Source organism: Malaclemys terrapin, chromosome 3 (genome assembly GCF_027887155.1).
Source record: "Malaclemys terrapin pileata isolate rMalTer1 chromosome 3, rMalTer1.hap1, whole genome shotgun sequence".
Classification (NCBI taxonomy): Eukaryota; Metazoa; Chordata; order Testudines; family Emydidae; genus Malaclemys; species Malaclemys terrapin.
In genome coordinates, this window is record NC_071507.1 from 39,365,624 (window position 1) to 39,386,424 (window position 20,801).

Consider the following 20,801-nt stretch of genomic DNA (forward strand, 5'->3'; position numbering starts at 1 on the left):
CTGTTGAACAGAAACCTGCTCATTGACAATCACAGACTGAAGAACGTTTTTCTCACTTCATCACCTGTGCCTGTGCTCTCCATATAATAGCAGTAAAGCATTAGTAAATTCAGGGGGACTTTTTAAAAACAGCTAGTCCTTTGGCTGACTGTTCTGTACACAGAGCTAAATTGTTTCTTCTGACTAAATCTATAAATGTGTTGGTAGAATGTTTTAATGTTGCAGTTTAACATTTATAGAATATATCCTTAAAGAATACCTTCTGGTTTGGTTGATATTATGTGTGTGAATGGTTCATCTCTCTCTCTCTCCCCGCTCCTCCCCCCGCACACGCACACGCACACACACACACACACACACACAAAGGCAAACATTTAAAAAGTTCCAGTTTAAACCTTTTAGAAATGATTGCTGCATAAACAAAACATGAGTGCACACAGCAATTTCATGTTCTAAATCCACCCACTCACTTGTTCTCTGCGATTCAAGAACAGAGCCGCATGGGCAGATTCACAAGGTTTGGCTTACAGACATCTGTGCTGAAATAATGCTCGGCATGTTAAGGTTTGGTTCATTAAGCAATTTGTTCAACAGAGAAAAAAGATCTTTTAAAAATTGTTTTATTTTACCTTTAAAAAATCAAAACAGACACAGCACTATAAAAACATGTGACACAACCTGAAGGGGTAGCCATATGTGGATGAGTGAAAAAGATGATTCATCTTAAAAAGTATGATCCTAATGCTCTTTCTATATCACACCAAAATGAATGCAAATACAGGAACAGAGGAATGACCATATTAGATCAGGCTTATGGTCCATCTAGTCTAGCATACTGTCTCCTACAAGGGCCAGTACCAAATAGCAGGCAGATGTGGGATAATCTGTCCCCATGAATGTCTTGTCCTATCCCTAAAAAAGACTGGTTTGAGGTCTGAGATTGTTGTCCTTTCTAAAACGTTCTGTTTGCATTAACTACTCTAACTGTAGATATTCTTGTTATCCACATATAAACATCCAATCCGGCATTGAAACTTACTACATTTGTGGCCTCAATGAATTCCTGTGATATTGAGTTCCATAGCCTAATTACAAATTCTATGAAAAAAATATTGCCTTTTATCGGGTTTGAACTTGCCACTTTCAATTTCAGTGTCCCCTTGTTCTTTTTGTAACTGATGGAGAACAGAAGATTCTGATCTCTCTTCTATCATTCATTATGTTATATACTTTTATCATGTTGCCTCTTATTTGTCTCCTTTCCAAGGTAAACAATCCCAATTTTTTCAATTTATTTGAGGCTAAAATCTTGAACAGAACAGAGGAAGGACATAAGACTAGTTTTCATTTCGGAAATGTCCCAATTTACTCTCAAACATTACTGGTGGATGCAAAGCATGGTCTCAACTTGAGCAGAAAGTGTTTTTCTCAGCCTCTACAGTGGCATAGGTTGTTATCCCTGTGCTCTGATCTTTCCCTTGGTTCCCACTCTAATACTATTGTCAGTTCAAGGACTTGGTCCTGATCTACAAATCCATCAAGTCTCTCCAGTGACCATATCTCCATCCATGACCTGCCTACACTGCTCTTCTCCTCTGGGACAATGCAGTTCACAAAGCCTAGGATGAAATGTGAGAGAGCAGACAAAGCATTCTTAGTAAGGGAAGGTGTAAGAGCTTGCCATGCGAACTTAATTCATCTGGCAAGTACTTAGATACTGTAGTGATGGATGCTATCGTAAACTCTAAGATAAATAAACATGATGCAAGTCCCAAAGTACTTTGTAATTTACTTCTACTGACTTCAATAGGAGCAGGATTTGGCCACATATTTCTAGACTAGATAAATTTGAACTATAATTTGTGGCTTTGGGCAAAATTTCACTTTAAGACCATATGCTTTATTTCTTCACTTCCATTCTACATTTTAAATTTCTTCTCACCTCCTAATTTGTCACTAACAAATACAAATGAGTGATCAAAACAACACATTTGTAAATAATTTCTTCCTAAATTTTCTTTGAAATAACTAAAGTTGCCAATGATCATCTCCTCTCTATTGTAAGAAAAAGTCACATCTGACACAAGATCCAGTTTCATTTCATGCTACAGCTTTGAAAACTACAATTTCACAGCCATCTCTATAATATTTAGAAAACACAGTTCCCTAGTTGTTCAGATTACACATCAACTTTGGTCACTTTACCTAATGCAAAGTCAAAACATTGCAACTTGTAGAGTTACCACATGCTTATTCTACCGTGGGGTGAGAAGTTACTCTCTGGGGACCACTCCCCCAGCCACCTGACAGCATGCATGGGCAGGAGTTGTGGTCTCATAGATAGATCCATGTCTGCATATAGCTCAAAATCCTCCTGCCAAGGGGAAGGTGAGTTCAGTGTGCAGAGGGGCTTTCTATGCTAACAGAATCAGTGTTATATTGCAGAGTAAATTCCTGTAGGTGCCATGAACCTGCACCATTCCTGCCATCATACCCAAAATTATGGAGCCACAAACACAATGAAATAACTTTAGTTATTCCATAGAGATCAACAGATGGGTGCATAGAGGAATCATATCATTTGCATCTCTTCTGACAAATGGGTCACACTTTGTCTCCTAATGCATCTCCTATAGAATTATTTCTCTCTGTTTGAGTTAGACAAGTTTTTTCATATGATTGCTAGGCAACACATGGTGATCAGATGTTTTATGGATTTTTATAACAAACATGTCTGCATAAAGAACTTTCAGAAAACCATAAATTGGGTGACTGGATGGCTCCCAAGACTGATAATCAAATAGAGAGCCTTTCACCTGTAGAAAATCATAGTGAATCTGATCCAGGTCAGTAAGTTATCAGTGATCTTTAACTGTATGATAAGAGTTAAGGGGGGTTAGTTTAGTCTCCACTATGCAAGTGTGCAGGTCAACAAAAGCACAGGCACATTTGACCCTCAAAAGGTATTTAGGTGCTTCACAGCCATTGAAATCAATGGAAGTTGGGCACCTCTGAGTACCTTTGAGATTGTGGACCGGAGTGCCTGATCTAAAGCCCATTCATGTTAGTGGAAAGACTCCCATTGACTTCAATGGACTTTGGATCAGCCCCTGAATGGATCTGGAGGCTGAATTACCCTGTCAACCTTAGAAGGCCTCTATATCAGGGCTGAGGCATGCTCTTGGATAGTATGGGGAAGCTTGTACAGCTGTTAACTACGCTGTACCCACTCTGTGAATATACAGAGGACTTCATTTTTGAAGGCTATCACAGCTTTCAGGAGGATTAAATTCACTCAAAAGAGAGAAATCTCATCATGCTCATCTTGTCATCTCAAGAAAGTAGGGCTGTCAAGGGATTAAAAAAATTGTGATTAATAGCATGATTAAAAAATTTATTATGATTAATCGCACTGTTAAACAATAATAGAATACCATTTATTTAAATATTTTTGGATGTTTTCTACATTTTCAAAGATATTGATTTCAATTATAACACAGAATACAAAGTGTACAGTGCTCACTTTATATTTATTTTTTATTACAAATATTTGCACTGTAAAAAACAAAAGAAATAGTATTTTTCAATTCACCTAATACAAGTACTTTAGTGCAATTTCTTTATCATGAAAGTTGAACTTAAAAATGTAGTATTATGTACAAAAAATAACTGCATTAAAAACAAAACAATGTGAAACTTTAGAGCCAACAAGTCCACTCAGTCCTATTTTTTGTTCAGCCAATTGCTCAAACAAGTTTGTTTACATTTGCAGGAGATAATGCTGCCTACTTCTTGTTCATGTCACCTGAAAGTAAGAACAGGTGTTCTCATGGCACTGTTGTAGCTGGCGTTGCAAGATATTTATGTGCCAAATGCGTTAAAGATTCATATGTCCCTTCACGCTTCAACCACCATTCCAGAGGACATGCGTTCTTGCTGATGATGAGTTCTGCTTGATAACAATCCAAAACAGTGCGGACCGACGCATGTTCATTTCATCATCTGAGTCAGATACAACCAGTAGAAGGTTGATTTTCTTTTTTGGTGTTTCGGGTTCTGTAGTTTCTGCATCAGAGTGTTGCTCTTTTAAGACTTCTGAAAGCATGCTCCACATCTCGTCCCGCTCAGATTTTGGAAGGCACTTCAGATTCTTAAACCTCGGGTCGAGTGCTGTAACTATCTTTAGAAGTCTCACCTTGGTACCTTCTTTGGCTTTTCTCAAATCTGCAGCGAAAGTGTTCTGAAAATGAACATGTGCTGAGTCATCATCCAAGACTACTATAACATGAAATATATGGCAGAATGCAGGTAAAATAGAGCCAGAGACATACAGTTTTCCCCCAAGGAGTTCAGTCACAAATTTAACACATTTTTTTGTAATAAGCATCATCAGCATGGAAGCATGTCTTCTGGTATGGTGGCCAAATCATGAAGGGGCATACAAATGTTTAGCAAATCTGGCACGTAAATACCTTGCAATGTCGGCTAAAAAAGTTTCATGTGAACACCTGTTCTCACTTTCTGGTGACAATGTAAATAAGAAGTGGGTGGAATTATCTTCCATAAATGTAAACAAACTGGTTTGTCTTATTGATTGGCTGAACAAGAAGTAGGACTGAGTAGACTTGTAGGCTCTAAAGTTTTGCATTGTTTTGTTTTTGAGCACAGTTATGTAACAAAAAAAAGATCTACATTTATAAGTTGTACTTTCACGATAAAGAGATTGCACTACAGTATTGTATAAGGTGACTTGATAAATACTGGTTTCAGAGTAGCAGCCGTGTTAGTCTGTATCCTAAAAAAGAACAGGAGTACTTGTGGCACCTTAGAGACTAACAAATTTATTAGAGCATAAGCTTTCGTGGATAAATTTGTTAGTCTCTAAGGTGCCACAAGTACTCCTGTTCTTTTTGAAAAATACTGTTTCTTTTATCATTTTTACAGTACAAACATTTGTAATAAAAATGATAATATAAAGTGAGCAGTGTACATGGTGCAAGGGGGACCACAAACAAGTTTGGCACCGGGCCAACAAAAGGTTAATCCAGCCCTGGTTCCACAGGTGAAACCTGCTGAGAAGCTCTGAAGAATCTGGGACGCTCAGCCCTAGTGGAAGATTCCCCTCGCCTGCCCCCTCCTCCGCTGGGGTTCAGGGAACGGCGCCTCCCCGCTCAGTTAGCTCCTTTCACCCCACCGGACGCCCCTCCCTTGGCACTTTGCCCTGCCGCCCCGCCCGGGCCCCCACTCAGCTGCAGCCGCCCCATGAGCCCTGCCCAGCGATCGTGCCCGGCCCACCCGGCCCACAGCTTCTCTGCCCTTGCAGGCTGCACACACGTGGCACAGAAAGCGTCCCCAGCTAGCAACAGTTGTTATGCAGGAGGCAGGGTGTCAACAGCTCTCGGCAGCTGATTGGATGGCTCTTGAGCGGCGAGGGCCTAAATCCCGCGTCCGGAGTCCAAGTGCGCAGGCGTATTAGGCTGCCCAGCTGCTGCCTGATTGGAAACTGTCGTCTACTTAGTGCTCGCTACAGAACCCGGGGGCAGTTCACGCTCCCGCAATCCACGAAGGACCCCCCGTTATCACTCAAGTTTCGTAGGCAGCGCTTTTGGCTGGTTTCCGACTTTGTTCTCCCGGCACTCGGCGTAGCCCTCCACAAAACTGCCTTCCTGCGCCGGGGCCCTACCGGCTGAGGAAGCAGCGGGGAGGGGAGGGTCCTTCCTTGGCGCGTGTCGCGGCCGGCCAGGGGCCTGCGGGGAAGCCGCGCGGCGTGTGCGGAGAGGCCGGCGCCATGTATTATAAATTCAGCGGCTTCAGCCAGAAGCTGGTCGGGGCTGTGGCGTCCGCCGCCTACGCCCCCCAGGTGAGCGCGTGGCCGGCGCCACAGAGTCGTTGTCCTTCAGTGTCCTCCCTGTGCCGCCCCCGCGGGGCTTGGGGCGGGGGAATCCGCTCGGCGCGGCGCGGCAGACGGGCTGCGGGCCGTTACGCGGGGCGCGGTGACCTTCAGGCGACGGGCGGGGAGGTCTCTGGGTGGCTGTGGGTCGGTTGCCTCGCGCCCGCGGGCGGGGCGGGGGGTGACCTTCCTGCGCGGCCCGAGTCCCTGCCGCGGCCCCCTTCACGCCTGTCGGGTCAGCCCCGGAGCTGTTTTGCTGCAGGCGGCTCTTAACGTGGCGCCCGAGCCCATGTCTAGGGGGACAGAGTGCGAGTCCTTCCCTCGGGGCCTGGCCTGACGGGCTTTGTGCCTCCGTGCGTGGCGGGAGGTGATGCCCTCAGGGTGCTCTCTACGGGTCCGGTTCCTGGCGCTGCCACTGACCTGCGGTGTGACCTTGGGCAAGTCACCTCATCCCTCCTGCTGCTCCGTTTATTCTCCTCCTGTAAAATGGGGCTGGTTTGTCCCTCAAGCGAGGGAGAGTTTCAGACCTTGTTTGTATTGGACAACACTGCTTCAGCAACTAACTTGCAACCGTCTGTTAGCCAAACTGGTGCCTACCACAGTTTGTCCATAAATGTAGCCTAGAAAACCTGTGGCTAATAACAGTTCAGTGGGAGCCCTGGGCCTTCCTTGTCTGTACAATCAGATAAGGAGTGTTGAAAGCCATGGCTGGGATGATTTCCTTGGGGTTAGGCCTGCTTTGAGCAGGGGGTTGGACTAGATGACCTTCTGATATTCTATGACAACTGACTAGTGGGCTGTAGTCCACGAAAGCTTATGCTCTAATAAATTTGTTAGTCTCTAAGGTGCCACAAGTACTCCTGTTCTTTTTGCGGATACAGACTAACACGGCTGCTACTCTGAATACTGAAATAATGCTACTTCCAACTGCAGACAAAGCCTTAGTTAAACGAAGTATGCATATTCACTAGCCTCTCTTCTTCAAACCCAATGCCATAATTTGTCAGCTTCAAGCTTCCAAAGCTTTTTATTAACAGTGAAGAGCTCTGATATGTTTTCAGATAAAAGCAAAGGTTGAATTGGTATCCCAGCCAAGTGAATGGTAAGCATTCACTTGGTTGGGATCCAATAAGATCAAAGGTCTAGGTTGAAAACCTGGTACATTAATCCATCTATTCCTTGTTCCCTCAATTTTGGAAGACTAATCCATATGCTAATGTCACGTGAAGTGTCACTTTTTTGTTAAATGTTACCCTTTCCCTTAATTTACACTGTATTGGTGGATACTGTATTCAGATTTGCATATACAGTCAAACATATCACAAATAAACAGGGCTTGAAAAACTTGCTCATCCTGGGTAAGCATGAATATTTCCTGTGAATGTTCTCAACTTCCGCAAAACTGCGTGTGTGGTTTTTTTTTTTTTTAACAATACGTCTTGTGCTTATAGTTATTGAAAAGTTTTTTCTTTATTATGAGCTGAGCATAAATTGATGCATGGTGAATTGATTTAAATCAAAGTTTTATTAAAATCACTATTTTAATCAGCAGGCAGGAAGCATTGATTTTAAATAATCAATTTTAATTGTTTTGCACTTGTACTTTCTTTATATTCCTAAAGAGAGAGAGCGAGAGTGTCTCACTGGTTGGTAACAATTAGCAGGAAATGTTTGATTTCCTGCTATATGTAGCCTTTACGCTAAACTTGGTGCTTCTTGCTAACAAGGAGGATGCACTGTATCTGTATGCATTTGTTTAAGTAATTATATAGTTTACCAGTTTACTGGATGATTGATATTTTTTTTATTTGCAATTTGTGTCAAGCTGTATTTGGATGGAAATTCAAATTCAATGCACAAAACAGAATTTTAAACAATTAAATAAAACTACCTTAAATATTCTGGATATACAAGAAGGAAAAAAATTTTCTTTTGCTTTTAAAACTGATTTTTCAAACAAAGAAGGTATCTCTAGTGAGTGAATTGAACTGATGCTATTTAATCATGTGTGCTTCAAGATTTTAGAACTAGTAGATATCATCCCCTCACACCTAGCTTTTCTTCATAGAATGGAAGAAGGAAAAACTTTCGTGCTTAAACACGCTTTCATGCTTTTTTCAATTCCCAATTGCTTTCAGAACTCTGAATGAACTAGTCATTGAACTGAACTAGTTGATTAAGCTGAAGTGAAGAAAATATTCTTTACTACCGTCAAAAATTGGTTTAGCATTTCAACAAACCCTGGTTCCAGGTTATTAGCCAATGACTTCCACCAGTTCAGTAGTTTGACTCTATTTAGACCTTGGGAGCAAACGTACTGCTTAATATTTTTTGCATTTAATTTGAATTGTTAGTAGATTACAATAGCTTTAGGCCTTAACATAGGCTGTTTAAAATTAAATTTTAAATAAATTTAATTTAAATAAAAATGGATTTAAAAAAAAATCTTTTTATCCACTTTGCAGTGATCAATCTTCCACCAGAAGAGATTTTCTACACTAGAAAGCCAGTTCTACACTAAGAAGAGCTTGCCAGTATAACTGTATCAAACAAGTTCTTTTGCTGATGTAGTTTATACTAGTTTCCCATACGAAACAAACTACACTAGCAAAAGAACTCTTAAAGTCTACACTAGGGCTTTTGTCAGCATAGCTCTGTTGGTTAGGGGTGTGATTCTGGTATAGACCAGACCTTATTCTGCAGACATCCACCCCCCGCTCCTCCCAGTGTTGCTTCCATTGTTGCAGGCATAGTGTATTTGTCCCCATGCTCATCCCCTATTGAGAGAGCAAGAGAGGACCCACACAGGGCCATGTAAGTGTGCCACCTTGTATGTGGTGGAAGGGAGGAGAGGTTGGTGTGGCATTAATTGGTGTATCTAAGTTCAACCAAGTTAGTATGCTCTTCAGGCCCAAGCCATGAGTGGTACTTGACTACTAAGAAACCATTCACAACAGATGTTGCTTGGGAGAGGGTGTGGTGTGGAGCATTGTGTATTCAGTTCTGGGGAAGTGGTTGCAGGGTTAATTTTTAAAGCCCTGCAAATAAGATCTCTCTCTCTCCTGCATCCTAATAGGCAAGTCCAAAAAGTGGGAAATGTCCATCTACTTGAAAATGAAAGTAGGAAATAGGTAGATCCTGCCCTAGCAGCTCCTACTGCACTCTCAGCCCCTAGGAGTGTCTCAGGCATCTTTATGATGGATCTAGTCTCTAACCAAATTTGAGTATCTCCCAGGTCTAACAGCCTTCTAATGGGAAGATGATTTAAAGCCAAGCCTGAGCATTCTTAGTTGAATACATTTTTCCTTGTAGAATTGACTTCCTACTCCAAACTATAGTCTGAGCACCTCTCTTTCTGAATTTTATTTCTGGTGCAACTGGTTGGGCTGGTAAATACTCCCATTCTACATTTTTTAACTTAAATATTTATTACTTCATACAAAGGCAGAGGCAAAAAACACACACATGTGAGTTAAAGATAGAATTTCCTCTGTTACCCGACCCTAATGTTCATTTAGGTATGTATTAAGGGTAGTCATACATTCAGCAGATATCCCTATACAAGACTAATGTCCTGCTGTAATCTTATTTTTAGAACAGAATTCTTAAAATTGAACCCTTTTATAATTCTAACCTAGACAAATTCCTGTGTATTTCAATCAATAGAAGGGTCTCTGCAAACCTGTACAATTTCAGATACTATTGCATGGAAAGAATCTAGATTTGGGGTTTAACATCTCTTTTGGGGGGGAGAGAAGGGAATAAATACCCAGGTGGGGGAGAAACTTTTCTCCTGAATATGCTGGGTTTTCTTTGGGGTGTTAAAAATCCCATAAAAATCATATGAAGCCTTTTGATGTGTAAAATCAACTCAGATCACCAAGAGCTGTTTTTTCAGAGGATATAGTTGAAAAATGGGATTTTATATGCTCAGTGCTCCCATGTTTTTTATGTAGAACACTTGGATAAAAAGATGTCTTATGAATGTTGTCTCCCTTCAATAATATGTTTGTTGCAAATATAGCATTGTATTGGTGAAGAAGTACAGGCTTCTGTATTTAGCTTGGATTATAAAGGACCCAATCCTCAGGTATGGCGTAAGTGTGTAGAACTATGGAAGATTGGGAACAAAGGTGCCATTAAGACAACTTTGGCACTTTCCTGATTCTGGGCTGGTTGTGTGCTGGAGCCTCCCTTCGTTTGTTAGAGCATCCTGCTCTAGATAGTCAACTCATGGAGTTATCACAGTAGGTAGGGATCATCAAGGTGCAGGGAATCTTGTATGGGGAAGGGAGAGTGGAGGGTACTAGTATTATGGTAACTTGGTTGTACAAGTTATAAGGGTGTCTCAAGGATGGTAGCCTTAAAATTAGATTGTGGTGCATATTGGACTGAGCCTCAGTTCTGCCTGCTCCATTGTAAAACATCACAATGTCCTCAGTACTTTTGAGGCAGTGGGATTCCAGTTAGAATGTACTGAAAAATACTTCCACTAATAGTACTGTAATGTTTGATCACAATTCACTTATCTTTAGCATTTGAAAATTGTTTGGTCTTTGTCAGATTATGTTGGGACTTTAATGTTACTGAAACATAGTCAGGTATGCTAGCGGTTCTCAAGCCATTTAAGGGGGCCTGCAGCTGGAGCCCTGAGTCCTGGCACCCTCAGTGGGGCTAAAGCCTGAAGCTGCAGGGCTGAAACCCAGAACCCCAAGCCCTGGTGTCCCTGCATGGGGGGGGGGGGGAGGGGGGGCAGGGAGGAGCGGCAGCTGCTGTCTGGCTAATGCCAGCTGATGTCTGTGATTGCAGCTGCTCCTCACTCCCAGCCCTCTTTGACTGCTCAGGAGCCTGTAAGAGCTGCCTGGGTGGGAGGATCCTGCTCTGGGGCTGGCAGAACCCTCAGGGAGCAGCAGCCGCAGGTGGGGGCCCTTCTGGCACACTGCTTCCAGCTCTTCCTGTTCCTGCACCCTGTTCCCATGCTTGCACACCACTCTGGCCTACCGCCTGCCTGCACCCTGAACGGTTCTCAAACTTTTTGAACTGAGCCTGCCCCTACCCCATTTGAGCTATAATTTTTGGTTGCACCCTTCCTCCCCCACAATTCAGATTGGCAGGGTGGTCGGCTGGGTGATCTGCTGAGGTGAGTCGGGGGTGGAGGTGGCGCTCCCTCCCCGGGCCTGACATGTGGAGTTGGCCTGAGCCCCTCTGGGCCCTGCCCACCAAAATAGAAGTAAAACTATGCCTTTGCCTGAGGGCCCGGCTCGAGTCCAGAGCTCCAAGACCCCCCACCTTCCTGCTATGTCCTGGAGTTTTTATAGTTTGGGGGGGGGAGCTCAGAAGGAAAAAGGTTGAGAACCCCTGATATATGCAACATGAACAGTGCTTTAACACAATACACTTAGGGCTAGTCTACACTGGCAACGCTAACGCGCTACTGCTGCAGCGCTTTAACGTGGCTTGTGTAGTCACGGCAGAGTGCTGGGAGAGAGCTCTCCCAGCGCTCTCCCAGCGCTCTTAAAAAAAACCCCACCTCCACGAGAGACATAAGCGCTGGTGTGCTGTTTACACTAGTGCTTTACAGCACTGAAACTTGCTGCGCTCAGGGGTGTATTTTTTTTTTTTTTACACCCCTGAGTGAGAAAGTTTCAGCGCTGTAAAGTGCCAGTGTAGACAAGCCCTTAATGTCGTACATACAATGAAATCTGCCTTAAGGAATGGTTGGGCAAAACTGGTTTCCTTTTCTCAGCTCATCGTGCCAGTAGCATAAAGATCATAGCAAAGATGTTGCTTTTGGTTCTCAGTCAGTTGTAGACACTTCTGACTTTCTGCCACTCATGTACCTTCAGTTACAATGGACATGTGGGCTCTGTGGCCACTTTCCATTTAGATTGTTAATGGAGGGAAATGGAGTGACCTTTGAGATCAATAGTGGGACTACTTTCACATAGTTTTAGGCCAGGTCTACGCTAGAAACTTTTTTCAGTATAACAATGTCAAGGTTGGGGGCGGAATAAGTTCATTTTTTTGAGACCTTTCTATACCAGTAAACATTTCCTAGTATAGACTAATTTTGATATTCCTGTATTTGTGACAAATGTATTCAGAATTTTTGCTGTTGATTGACATTGGCACGATAAATGAACAAACAGCAATTAGGAAAGATCCTGTCTAAAAATGCACATGCATTAGCCTTGTCAGAATGTAAATGTAATCTCAGTTAATAGTTTATGCTCAGCCTCTGGAACAAAGCTCTCTTTCTACAGCGTAAGCAATTGTTTATATGATAGGTGTTAAGGGTTAGTGAATTCATAAATGCCTCTTTTTAAAAACACATTCTGTAACACTTTAACTTAATTTGTTTTTCAAGCATAAACTATGAGTGATGTATCTTCTTCCCTTCCCCCTCAATCTAATTCACTTTGAGCGAGTTTCTCTCTGTGTTGTGTTGTGTGGTGTGGTGTATTAAAGAAATATTCTAAACTCTTATCTGCATTGTTATTTGCATAACAAAATGCAAACAGCATGAGGCTGTGGGCAAGTGAGACAAAAGTTCATCCTAAAGCTCCATGTACTGACCATCTCCAACACCTTGGCTAAGTCCTAGAGTGGAAGCTTCAGCAGCTCTGCTGTAAAGACTTTCTTTGACTGTATAGCAAAATGTTGAAAATGGAGAGTAACGCTGAAAAGTGGACATAATTCAATGGCTTTTGTTTTAAGTACATTATGGTTTTTATTGCTTTTTAATTATGGGTATTGGAAGGTGTTTTGGATATTGCTGCAGTATGAAAGATCTAATCAGCCCACATCAGACTATATTCAGTTTGGATGTTGAGAACCCTTAATTCACTCCCCTTGTACATATTCATGATACTATGTGAATATGTAATTAAATATATATATTTTTGCACAGCACCGTTTCTGCACGTCAACATTCTCACTGGTTCATAGTTCCAATCTCCCTCTATCAGCTCCTTGATCCAGTCTTTGCCCAGCTATTCCATTTCACACTGTGCACCTGATTAGATCAGTCTCACATCCTTCCCTCATCCTGTCCCAGTTTCATCCCCTGCCTCACTTAAATTCCCAGTCCTAGTTTTTCTTTCCTCTGTGAAAATACCACTGACCTTGTTCTTTGATACATTCTTGACTAACTCCAATAACAGAAAACCAAACAAACAAACAAAAAATAGTGGGGAGAGAGGCTAAGGCAAATTAAGCTTGCTTGTCAGTATTGAGTAACTTTGTCACCACTTTTCTGATCCATGACCTTGGATTAAGTGTCATTCTAGGGGAAAGTCAGGTTTGAATGTCCTTTATTACTTGAAAATATTTTGATGTATGTTCCTATTCGTGCAATAAAAAAGAAAACCTGAGTGCATGATGTGTCTTTAAAACTTTAACAGCTACACAGTAACTCATAGTAAGCATGGATGTCTTACTAGCCTAATCAAAACCCTATACAGTGCACAAGGGGTGGCAGTGGTTTAAAATGCAAGTGATTTTTTTAAAAGCGATCTACTGTGAAAGCTTTATTTTTTATTAACCAATAAAGATACATATTGGTAGATAGGCATGGGATGAAGAATTCAGGATGGATGATGAAGGATCACTGTAGCACAGAACTTATTGAAATGGCTTGCAACTTACTATGACCTCAATGCATACAACACAATTTTGTTTTTATATAGTAGATAATAGTAGTGACAGTGTAAAATCTAAGTAGGAAAGGAACAGATTACTTGCAATGAGGAGGCACTGGAGGGGGTCTAGTAAGTGTAGGGAGGTGGGTTGGGGATGGCTCACTCCTGATGAAGGATAACCATCTGAATTTTAAGGTAAATTTTTAAAAAGGAAGTGCTGGAGGGAGAAAGATGAAAGTTCCGATTGTTAGAGCAAAGGGTGGGAAGGACTGTTATAGCTGGGGAAGTCACCAGCTGGCTAAGTATGGTGTAACATCACCTATGTGGGAAGTCCATGGGAGTTCAGTTCTTTAGATTGCCATCCATTTAGTTTTTAATTTGTGTAATACGACATTTCTTTTATGATTGGGAAGGCTCCAGAATATAAGATCGACTCGAATAGACAACTGAAAAGTAATTTTGTTAATACAAGGGAGAAAGATCACAAGAGATTTTGATGTAATAACCTATTCATTATGCAAATCTAAATGCTTTTATTACACCAAATGCTTTGCATCATAGTAGAAAAAACTCCTAAAGGTAATGGATGATTGTGAAATGGTCTTCTCAGTCATGATTAAGACCATTGCGTTATCTTTAGTTTTTAACCTCTGAGAATTACTTTGACATGTCTCATGGTTGCTCTCAGGCTAAAAGTGTTTTGTTTTGGTTTTTTTTTTAAGCCAGTTTTCAAACTGTTTACTCAGTTACTTCTAAAACTTTAGATTTGCAGTTGATTTATTCTTGAATGAAGACTAATGCCTTTCATATAACAAAATTTGGTTTATAAATAGAGAAAATAATGAAGTCCTCCACTACATATTGTAATCTAGCATTTTACTAAATGCACTACAAAAATCTCAAGCATCTTTTAGAACTAAACCCTACGGTGAAATCCTGAGCACTGTGAAGTCAGTCGCAAAATTCCCATTGATTTCAGTGGGGCAAGGATTTTGCCCACTGCATTGGATCAGTGTTTGCATTACTCCGAATTTAAAAACTATCAAACTAAAATCTCCATCATTGTTGCATTAATGCATATTTCTCCATTTATGTGGACAAATCAGAAAACTTAGGGTTACTGCAAAAGCCTTAACTTATCTTATCACACTGCACACACATGAAGGCATAACTTAACTCCATGTATAGTGTTATATAATATGAGAGAGAGAGAGAGATGCAAGCAGGCCACCTTACAGTTGTTGGGGGAACCATAACTTTGAGTAGTGTACATGAAAATCTCTCCAATAAATAGGATTTATGGTATCAAATCAGAGTACATGATCTGAAATAAAGGTTTAAATTATGGCTCAGTCAGTAGAGACTCGAGGAATGGGGAATAGCAGCAGAAGCAGTACCAGCTGAGTGCTGGAGGAGGTGATTATTCCTGCTTAACAGCGTCCTCTCATCCAGCAGCAACTGTACAAAGTGGAGATGGTTCTAGTCATTTCCCCCAGCCCATTGCCACACCTTCATTTAAGGTGTGTGCCACTGCCTGTAGCAATCATTAGGTCTTTCTTTGTTTCAGTCATTCCCCCCAGGTGTCCGAGGAATTCCCCTGCTGTTCAGGCAGTGCATCAGGGTAGGATTTGGGCCTTGAGGCACTCTTCACTTTTATTTCAGGCTGACTACATTTCAGGGAAACACTACTTTAGTTGACTTTAACTTCACATTTGGAAGGCCCTCTCTGCAATGATAAGGGCTAGAAACTTTTGAAAAAAAATGTGGAGAATCTGACAGGTAAATCCTCATTCACCATGGAAAGTTGCTTACTTGCAAATGGCAAGTGAATTTGTCAAGTCCTGAGCCAAAGCTAGCTGAGAAATTTGACTGTCACTTCCAATATATTTGTAATTGGATGTCATTTTAGTGTGTGTTTTTATTTATTTATTTTATTTTGAGGTGGAGGGATGTTGCCAGGTAAGCTTTCTCTCTATAATGCCTTTTCATCTTAGCTGTGGTAATTTGTTTGCTTGGAACATGATTAGCAGTACATTCTTTTCAACTGTTAAATATCCAGGTACTCAACACTTAAATCTCCATTTTCAGGGACTCAAGCCACTGGCATCCACAGAATCACCAGCTCTGATTTTTGGAACACCAACTAAACTTGCCTCAGATTCGCCAGCAGCTGTTTCTTATTCGGGTAAAAACAAGGTGCCGGACCTCCAGAAGCTATTTCAGGTAAGAAGAAAAGCATTAAGAGCAAATTTAAATAAAAAGGGCTGAAGTTAGTGGGCCATATTCTGCCCTTCATTGCACCTGTGCAATGCCATCAGTGGGTCCGCACCAGAGGGCATGCACTGGTGTAACTCAAATTTTGCAACATTTGGTTCAAAATACATTAATATGTGAAACTTTCAGAAAGGGTTTGTAGTAATTGTCATAACCTCCTATAGTTTAATGTTTGTAGCTTGATAATTCATGGTCTCAGTACCTTGAGACTATGCACAGGAATCCTTATATTGGCAGGACATCTGCTAGAAAGGAGGAAAAACCTCAGATCTCCTTTCTTCGCACTGCTACATGTGCTTATCACATTCAGGTCCGTTGTAAACATGTTTTCTTTCTGGGAACATATGACAAGCTTATGATCCAACAGAGCTTCTGAATGCAAGTAACAAACTGGATGATCCCTGGTTTGTTTGGTGTTGAGTAATTTTAAATTGTTTATAAACTGCTATGTAAATATTTACTGGTGCTCAAAACCTATGGAATAAGGGTATATGTAGTGTCCTCCAGAGCCTTTGTGTTATCTCTGTGGATTAACAACTTGTTTGGGAGGGACTGATGGGTGGAGTTCACATTTTTATAGGAGTTCTCTAATTTAAAATTAAGAATAAACTTTCTGTTTTTTATGAGAATGACAAGGGATTGTGCTTTTTAAAATGTACACAGCTCTCTTGCATGCCATTTTCACTTGGCATGTGTAATGCTGAATTGGTGAACATTTGATTTATACAAATCCTCTCCCATTCTCTAGTTAGTGACACTTTTCAGTCAAGTGCCTTTTATGATAAAGGATTTTGAGAAAATTATTCTAAGGCATGTTTGCCTACAATTTGCAAGGTGCATATAATAAATCAAATAGCTGCACTTAAAATAAAAATAGCCTGCTCTTCCCTTTGTGCAGTTACAGGAAGAAACCCTAAGTTTTGTTGGAGGATTAGTTACATAGAGGTTTGTGGAGGGTTTTTCTTTACCCTCTCCAGCTCTCTCATAATTCTCCTTATTTTAGCTGCAGTAGTTTGTTTGTGGTGATCAGCATACACTCCACCTTTTTTCATTTGCTGTGTTTTTCTTCTCCCAAAGAAGGCTGATGGATTACCAGTACATCTGAAACGAGGAGTTCCTGATCAGCTGCTATATCGGACAACTATGGCTCTAACAATAGGAGGGACCATCTACTGTCTGGTAGCTCTCTACATGGCCTCACAACCAAAATCCAAGAAGTGAATGAACCATAACTAATGGGACTGATTCAGCATTTCTCTGAAGGAACAGTTGTGTACTACCCCTTTGTATTTACTACTTAATCCTGTGATTGTATGTTGTGAATTCTTCAAATAAAGACATTAAGAAAATGTTTGAAAATGGTTACCTTCTAATGCATTGGAAAGCAAGATCAATATCAAAGTTAATATTTAAGAGTGAAAGTCAATGTGTTTTGCTTGTCAGGTCTCCAGTCTTCTTTTTCCCATCCCAATTGTAAACCAGACAAACAATTCTTACAACAGCCTCTGAACACTTTAGGGTGGTAAAACTTGCCACCTGCCTTTCAACAATGTTAAATTGGAAATGAAAACTTAATTGTGTCAAGCTATGTCTTACCCTTGAGAGAATGTGGGTGTTAAGGGAAGGAAAAGATTGTAGGGTACTAAGGGTTTACAGAAGCAATAAGTGATTTGTGTAATTTACTATTTGATGACAAGTCTATTTTTCTAGTCATACATGTTCACTAACAATTCACATTAGCAGGTGCAGCACACAGATTCTTCCAAATGCTGGTATAGCATTAATGGTTACCTAAATTTGTACTTTCAGTGAGTAATATGACAGGGTTATGGTGTCCAAATCTAATACCATCTAAGAATGCAGCTGCTGCTAGCAGTGTTGAAATTAGGCAGACTTCTGTATTGTAACACCAACTATACTAGTTTTTGTCCTTTGCTTTTTGTCAAATTAATTTAAAAATACAAAGTACTGTTTGTTTTTACTGTGGAATAAATACACCAATACAAACATTGAAACATTTCAGACTTGAAAGTTTTATTGTTTCATCTTTTCACCAGGCTTTATAATAAATGTTTCAAAATATTCAGTTTCCAACCTCAACTTGTACCTTTTTGAAGCAGACATCTGTTTGAACAGTCTCTAAACCTTAGAACTATGCTAATGGCCAGGTAGTAGCCTTTTACAAGGAATAATCACCAATATCTGCTTTAGTGAAAGGTTGCCATATTTCATAACTTAGTTGTGTATTAACTGCTCTGTCTTAATTTCTCTTTTTACAAATTAGAGTTAAGTTAACCCTTCCTCTTCCCCCTCCCCCCACCCCCCCAGTAAAACCATATTGCATGAAATGCTGGAAGCTGACAAAAAATAAAGAAATAAGTATTTGATGGTGATGAAATGCACCCTTTATCCTGGATTAGAACTGCATACCTGTGGATTCCCCTTGTTTTTTTCCAATCACATAAAGCCCACTTTCCTTGTGCAGAAGAAAGATAAAGGCCCCCTTTCTTCCTCCATCCCCTCTTCCCATCACAGGATATGTCAAATTTCCTTTTCTTTCCATTTCCCCAAATTTGTTTTTCATGTACTGGTCTTAAAAGAAAGTTAACTTGTTTTTCACGTAAATATTTCACAAGCTCCGATGTTCCAAGAAAATCTGCCTCAAGAGTCATGACTGAAGACATATAACCATGTATCGTTTTTTATATGAGAAAATGAAGCCTGAGCCTGATGTTGATATTTTAGAAATGGAGAAGAGGCCTCTGAGAATAATGGGCTGAAGCACATAAGAGAGAAGTAATGAAGCCCCTCAGGAAGGAGAGTTAAGAAAACAGGAGCATTGCCTTTACCAGCAAAAGATATTAACCACCAGTGACCCATACTTTTCTTAAGTCCTTGTGGAAAGGGTAATTCTTTCAGAGCCCAAAAGAATCCCTGTGGCACTGATGATTTTTTTTTTTCAGTCGCCTTCTGAGTAGTAGCCATACGCTAATCATGCTCTAAGAATCCTCTAACACAGGCTGTCTGTATCTGTTTCCACAAGTCTTTACACATTTATCACAGGTAATGGGGGGACATTAAGATTATTTGTAATTATTACGGGCTGTGTTTGGAGAGTGATAGTCTATTACTGGTTACCTTGGCAGATGTGGCCTATATCTAACAATGTAACAGAAAATGCAATGGCTTCTTCTCCCACTGCATTTCAGTTGGAGTGAAGACCCTCTAGAAAACAGTGGAGAGTCAGAAAAAGTCACTCAGCTGTGGGTTTCTTATAGGAGGCATAGGCTGGGAAGGGGATCCTTCTAAGGCATAGCAAGCTGACCAAACCACATGTCTCTGCAGGAGTTCTGGGAGCAAGTGTAGCTCTGTTGCCATAGAAACTAAGTCTTCTCACTGACCTGGACCATGCTGCTTTTGACTGGTGCCTAAACATAGTGCCTCTGGAGGCAGAGCCCAGGGAGCAGCTGAAAATGCTGTGGCTGCAACCAGAAAATGAAGAAGCCCATGAAACTCAGTAGACCAGCCACTGCCAAAAAGTCAGTGGCCTTTCTATGCTGCTTTCCTCCCAAGGCACATTACAAAAACTGTTGGGCTCTTGATTACAGTGGGGTGGGTCTCTTTTATGCGAAAGGACAGCTGGCTTAGGCCCCTAACTCTAGGAGAGGTTTCACAGCTGAGAATCTTGAGCACAAAGAGCACTTCCCTCTGGTGTATCAAGCAGGCACTTAAAGCTCAGATCAATGGGACTTAGACACCTAAATACCTTTGAGACTCTCGACCTAAGCCCTGTCCTTTCTTCTCTGCATTTCACTCCTGGGTAGCTTAGGCAGCACCCTGGGCACTGCTCCAAATAAATTCTAGCAGGGAAAGTCTTATGCAGGAGAAAAAGTCTATCAGCTGTTTTAAATAGGTCATTTCTGATTTGGCAGGGTTCCTCTCTGACTCTGCAGATTTCCAGGAGCCCTGAGTGGATTGAAAGGAAATACACTAAATGAGTCACTGTGATCAGTGATGGTGCCAAAATGAGCCCTTTCTGTCCTGAAACCCAGTAGAACAACCTTCTCTTTAACATGAACAGCCCCTTTCTAGGCTGGTGATGACAAGGTCTAAGTACTAAACCTAAAAATTAAAACAAAGTAAATCTGAATGATTCCTCCCCAATGCCTCTTTTGGCTCTTCCTGCACTGTGGGAGTCTCTCTCTCTCTATTCATTAGAACATAAAAGCCAGCTCCACATATTTGAAAGCTCTTTTCCTTCTGACCTCTTTAACCATATGAATAGGAGGGGCAGCTCATGCCTTGCTCAGGAAACAATAAAAGAACCACTGGAGGAGGCACTTCTTGGCCACCTGAGCCTACCTTCCAATTCTGAGAGTCCAGCTTCCCCCCTTACCCTTCTTTCAAGGAAGTGATCAGAGGTTGTTGCAAGACTCAGGACCAATCCAAAAGACAAAGCCTACCCACCTTCTATGCTATCATAGATAGTGGAGTATGGCTCCCAGTGGAAGGACCAGCGACTTTTCTGGCAAAAGCCACAGTTGGAAGGAGACTCCCCCAAAACGCTCTAGCCAAAAAAGCAAAAACTACAGGGAACCCTTTGAGAGGCCTTAGAAGTGGTATCCCTAGTTGGCAATGATCTGTTTCACCACAACACTCATGTTCTGGTGTGATGGTCTTAAGAGCACAGACTCCTTGAAGAAGCATTGCTCGAGAATAAGGCTATCCAACATCTGCCAACTGCCCCTCTGCTCAGCTTTCCTTTTAGAAAGAAACCAGGTAAGATCTTGCCTCCGTTCTAACCATCATTCTCTTTGTTACAGTCCCTAATTCTCACCCATTTCCTTCCACTCTTTCTCTGGTATCCAGCACACACCTTTCCATTCACTGGTCCTTTGTGGTTTACTTCTGAGAAGAGACACTGTGCAAAGCCATGGTATTATCTTCTTGATTGTTCCAAAAGACATCTCAAATTTATAAGAGCAGCATGTTCTTTC

The 20,801-nt window shown here is 41.3% G+C and overlaps 1 protein-coding gene across 1 annotated transcript; it reads left to right on the plus strand.

The window, feature by feature from the left end:
- The first annotated feature begins 5,685 nt into the window (after positions 1 to 5,685).
- Positions 5,686 to 17,828, plus strand: LOC128833956 (cytochrome c oxidase subunit 7A-related protein, mitochondrial). The gene is made up of 3 exons (XM_054022278.1): positions 5,686 to 5,860; positions 15,619 to 15,753; positions 16,882 to 17,828. Exons 1-3 carry the CDS (start codon positions 5,789 to 5,791, stop codon positions 17,023 to 17,025), a joined length of 351 nt encoding a protein of 116 aa, XP_053878253.1. The 5' UTR covers positions 5,686 to 5,788; the 3' UTR covers positions 17,026 to 17,828.
- The last annotated feature ends 2,973 nt before the right edge of the window (positions 17,829 to 20,801 follow it).

Coding starts and splice junctions, on each gene's coding strand:
- LOC128833956 (XM_054022278.1), top strand. CDS start 5,789: ATGTATTATAAATTCAGCGGCTTCAGCCAGAAGCTGGTCGGGGCTGTG. Junction 5,861..15,618: donor CCGCCGCCTACGCCCCCCAG/GTGAGCGCGTGG, acceptor CTCCATTTTCAG/GGACTCAAGCCACTGGCATC. Junction 15,754..16,881: donor ACCTCCAGAAGCTATTTCAG/GTAAGAAGAAAA, acceptor CTTCTCCCAAAG/AAGGCTGATGGATTACCAGT.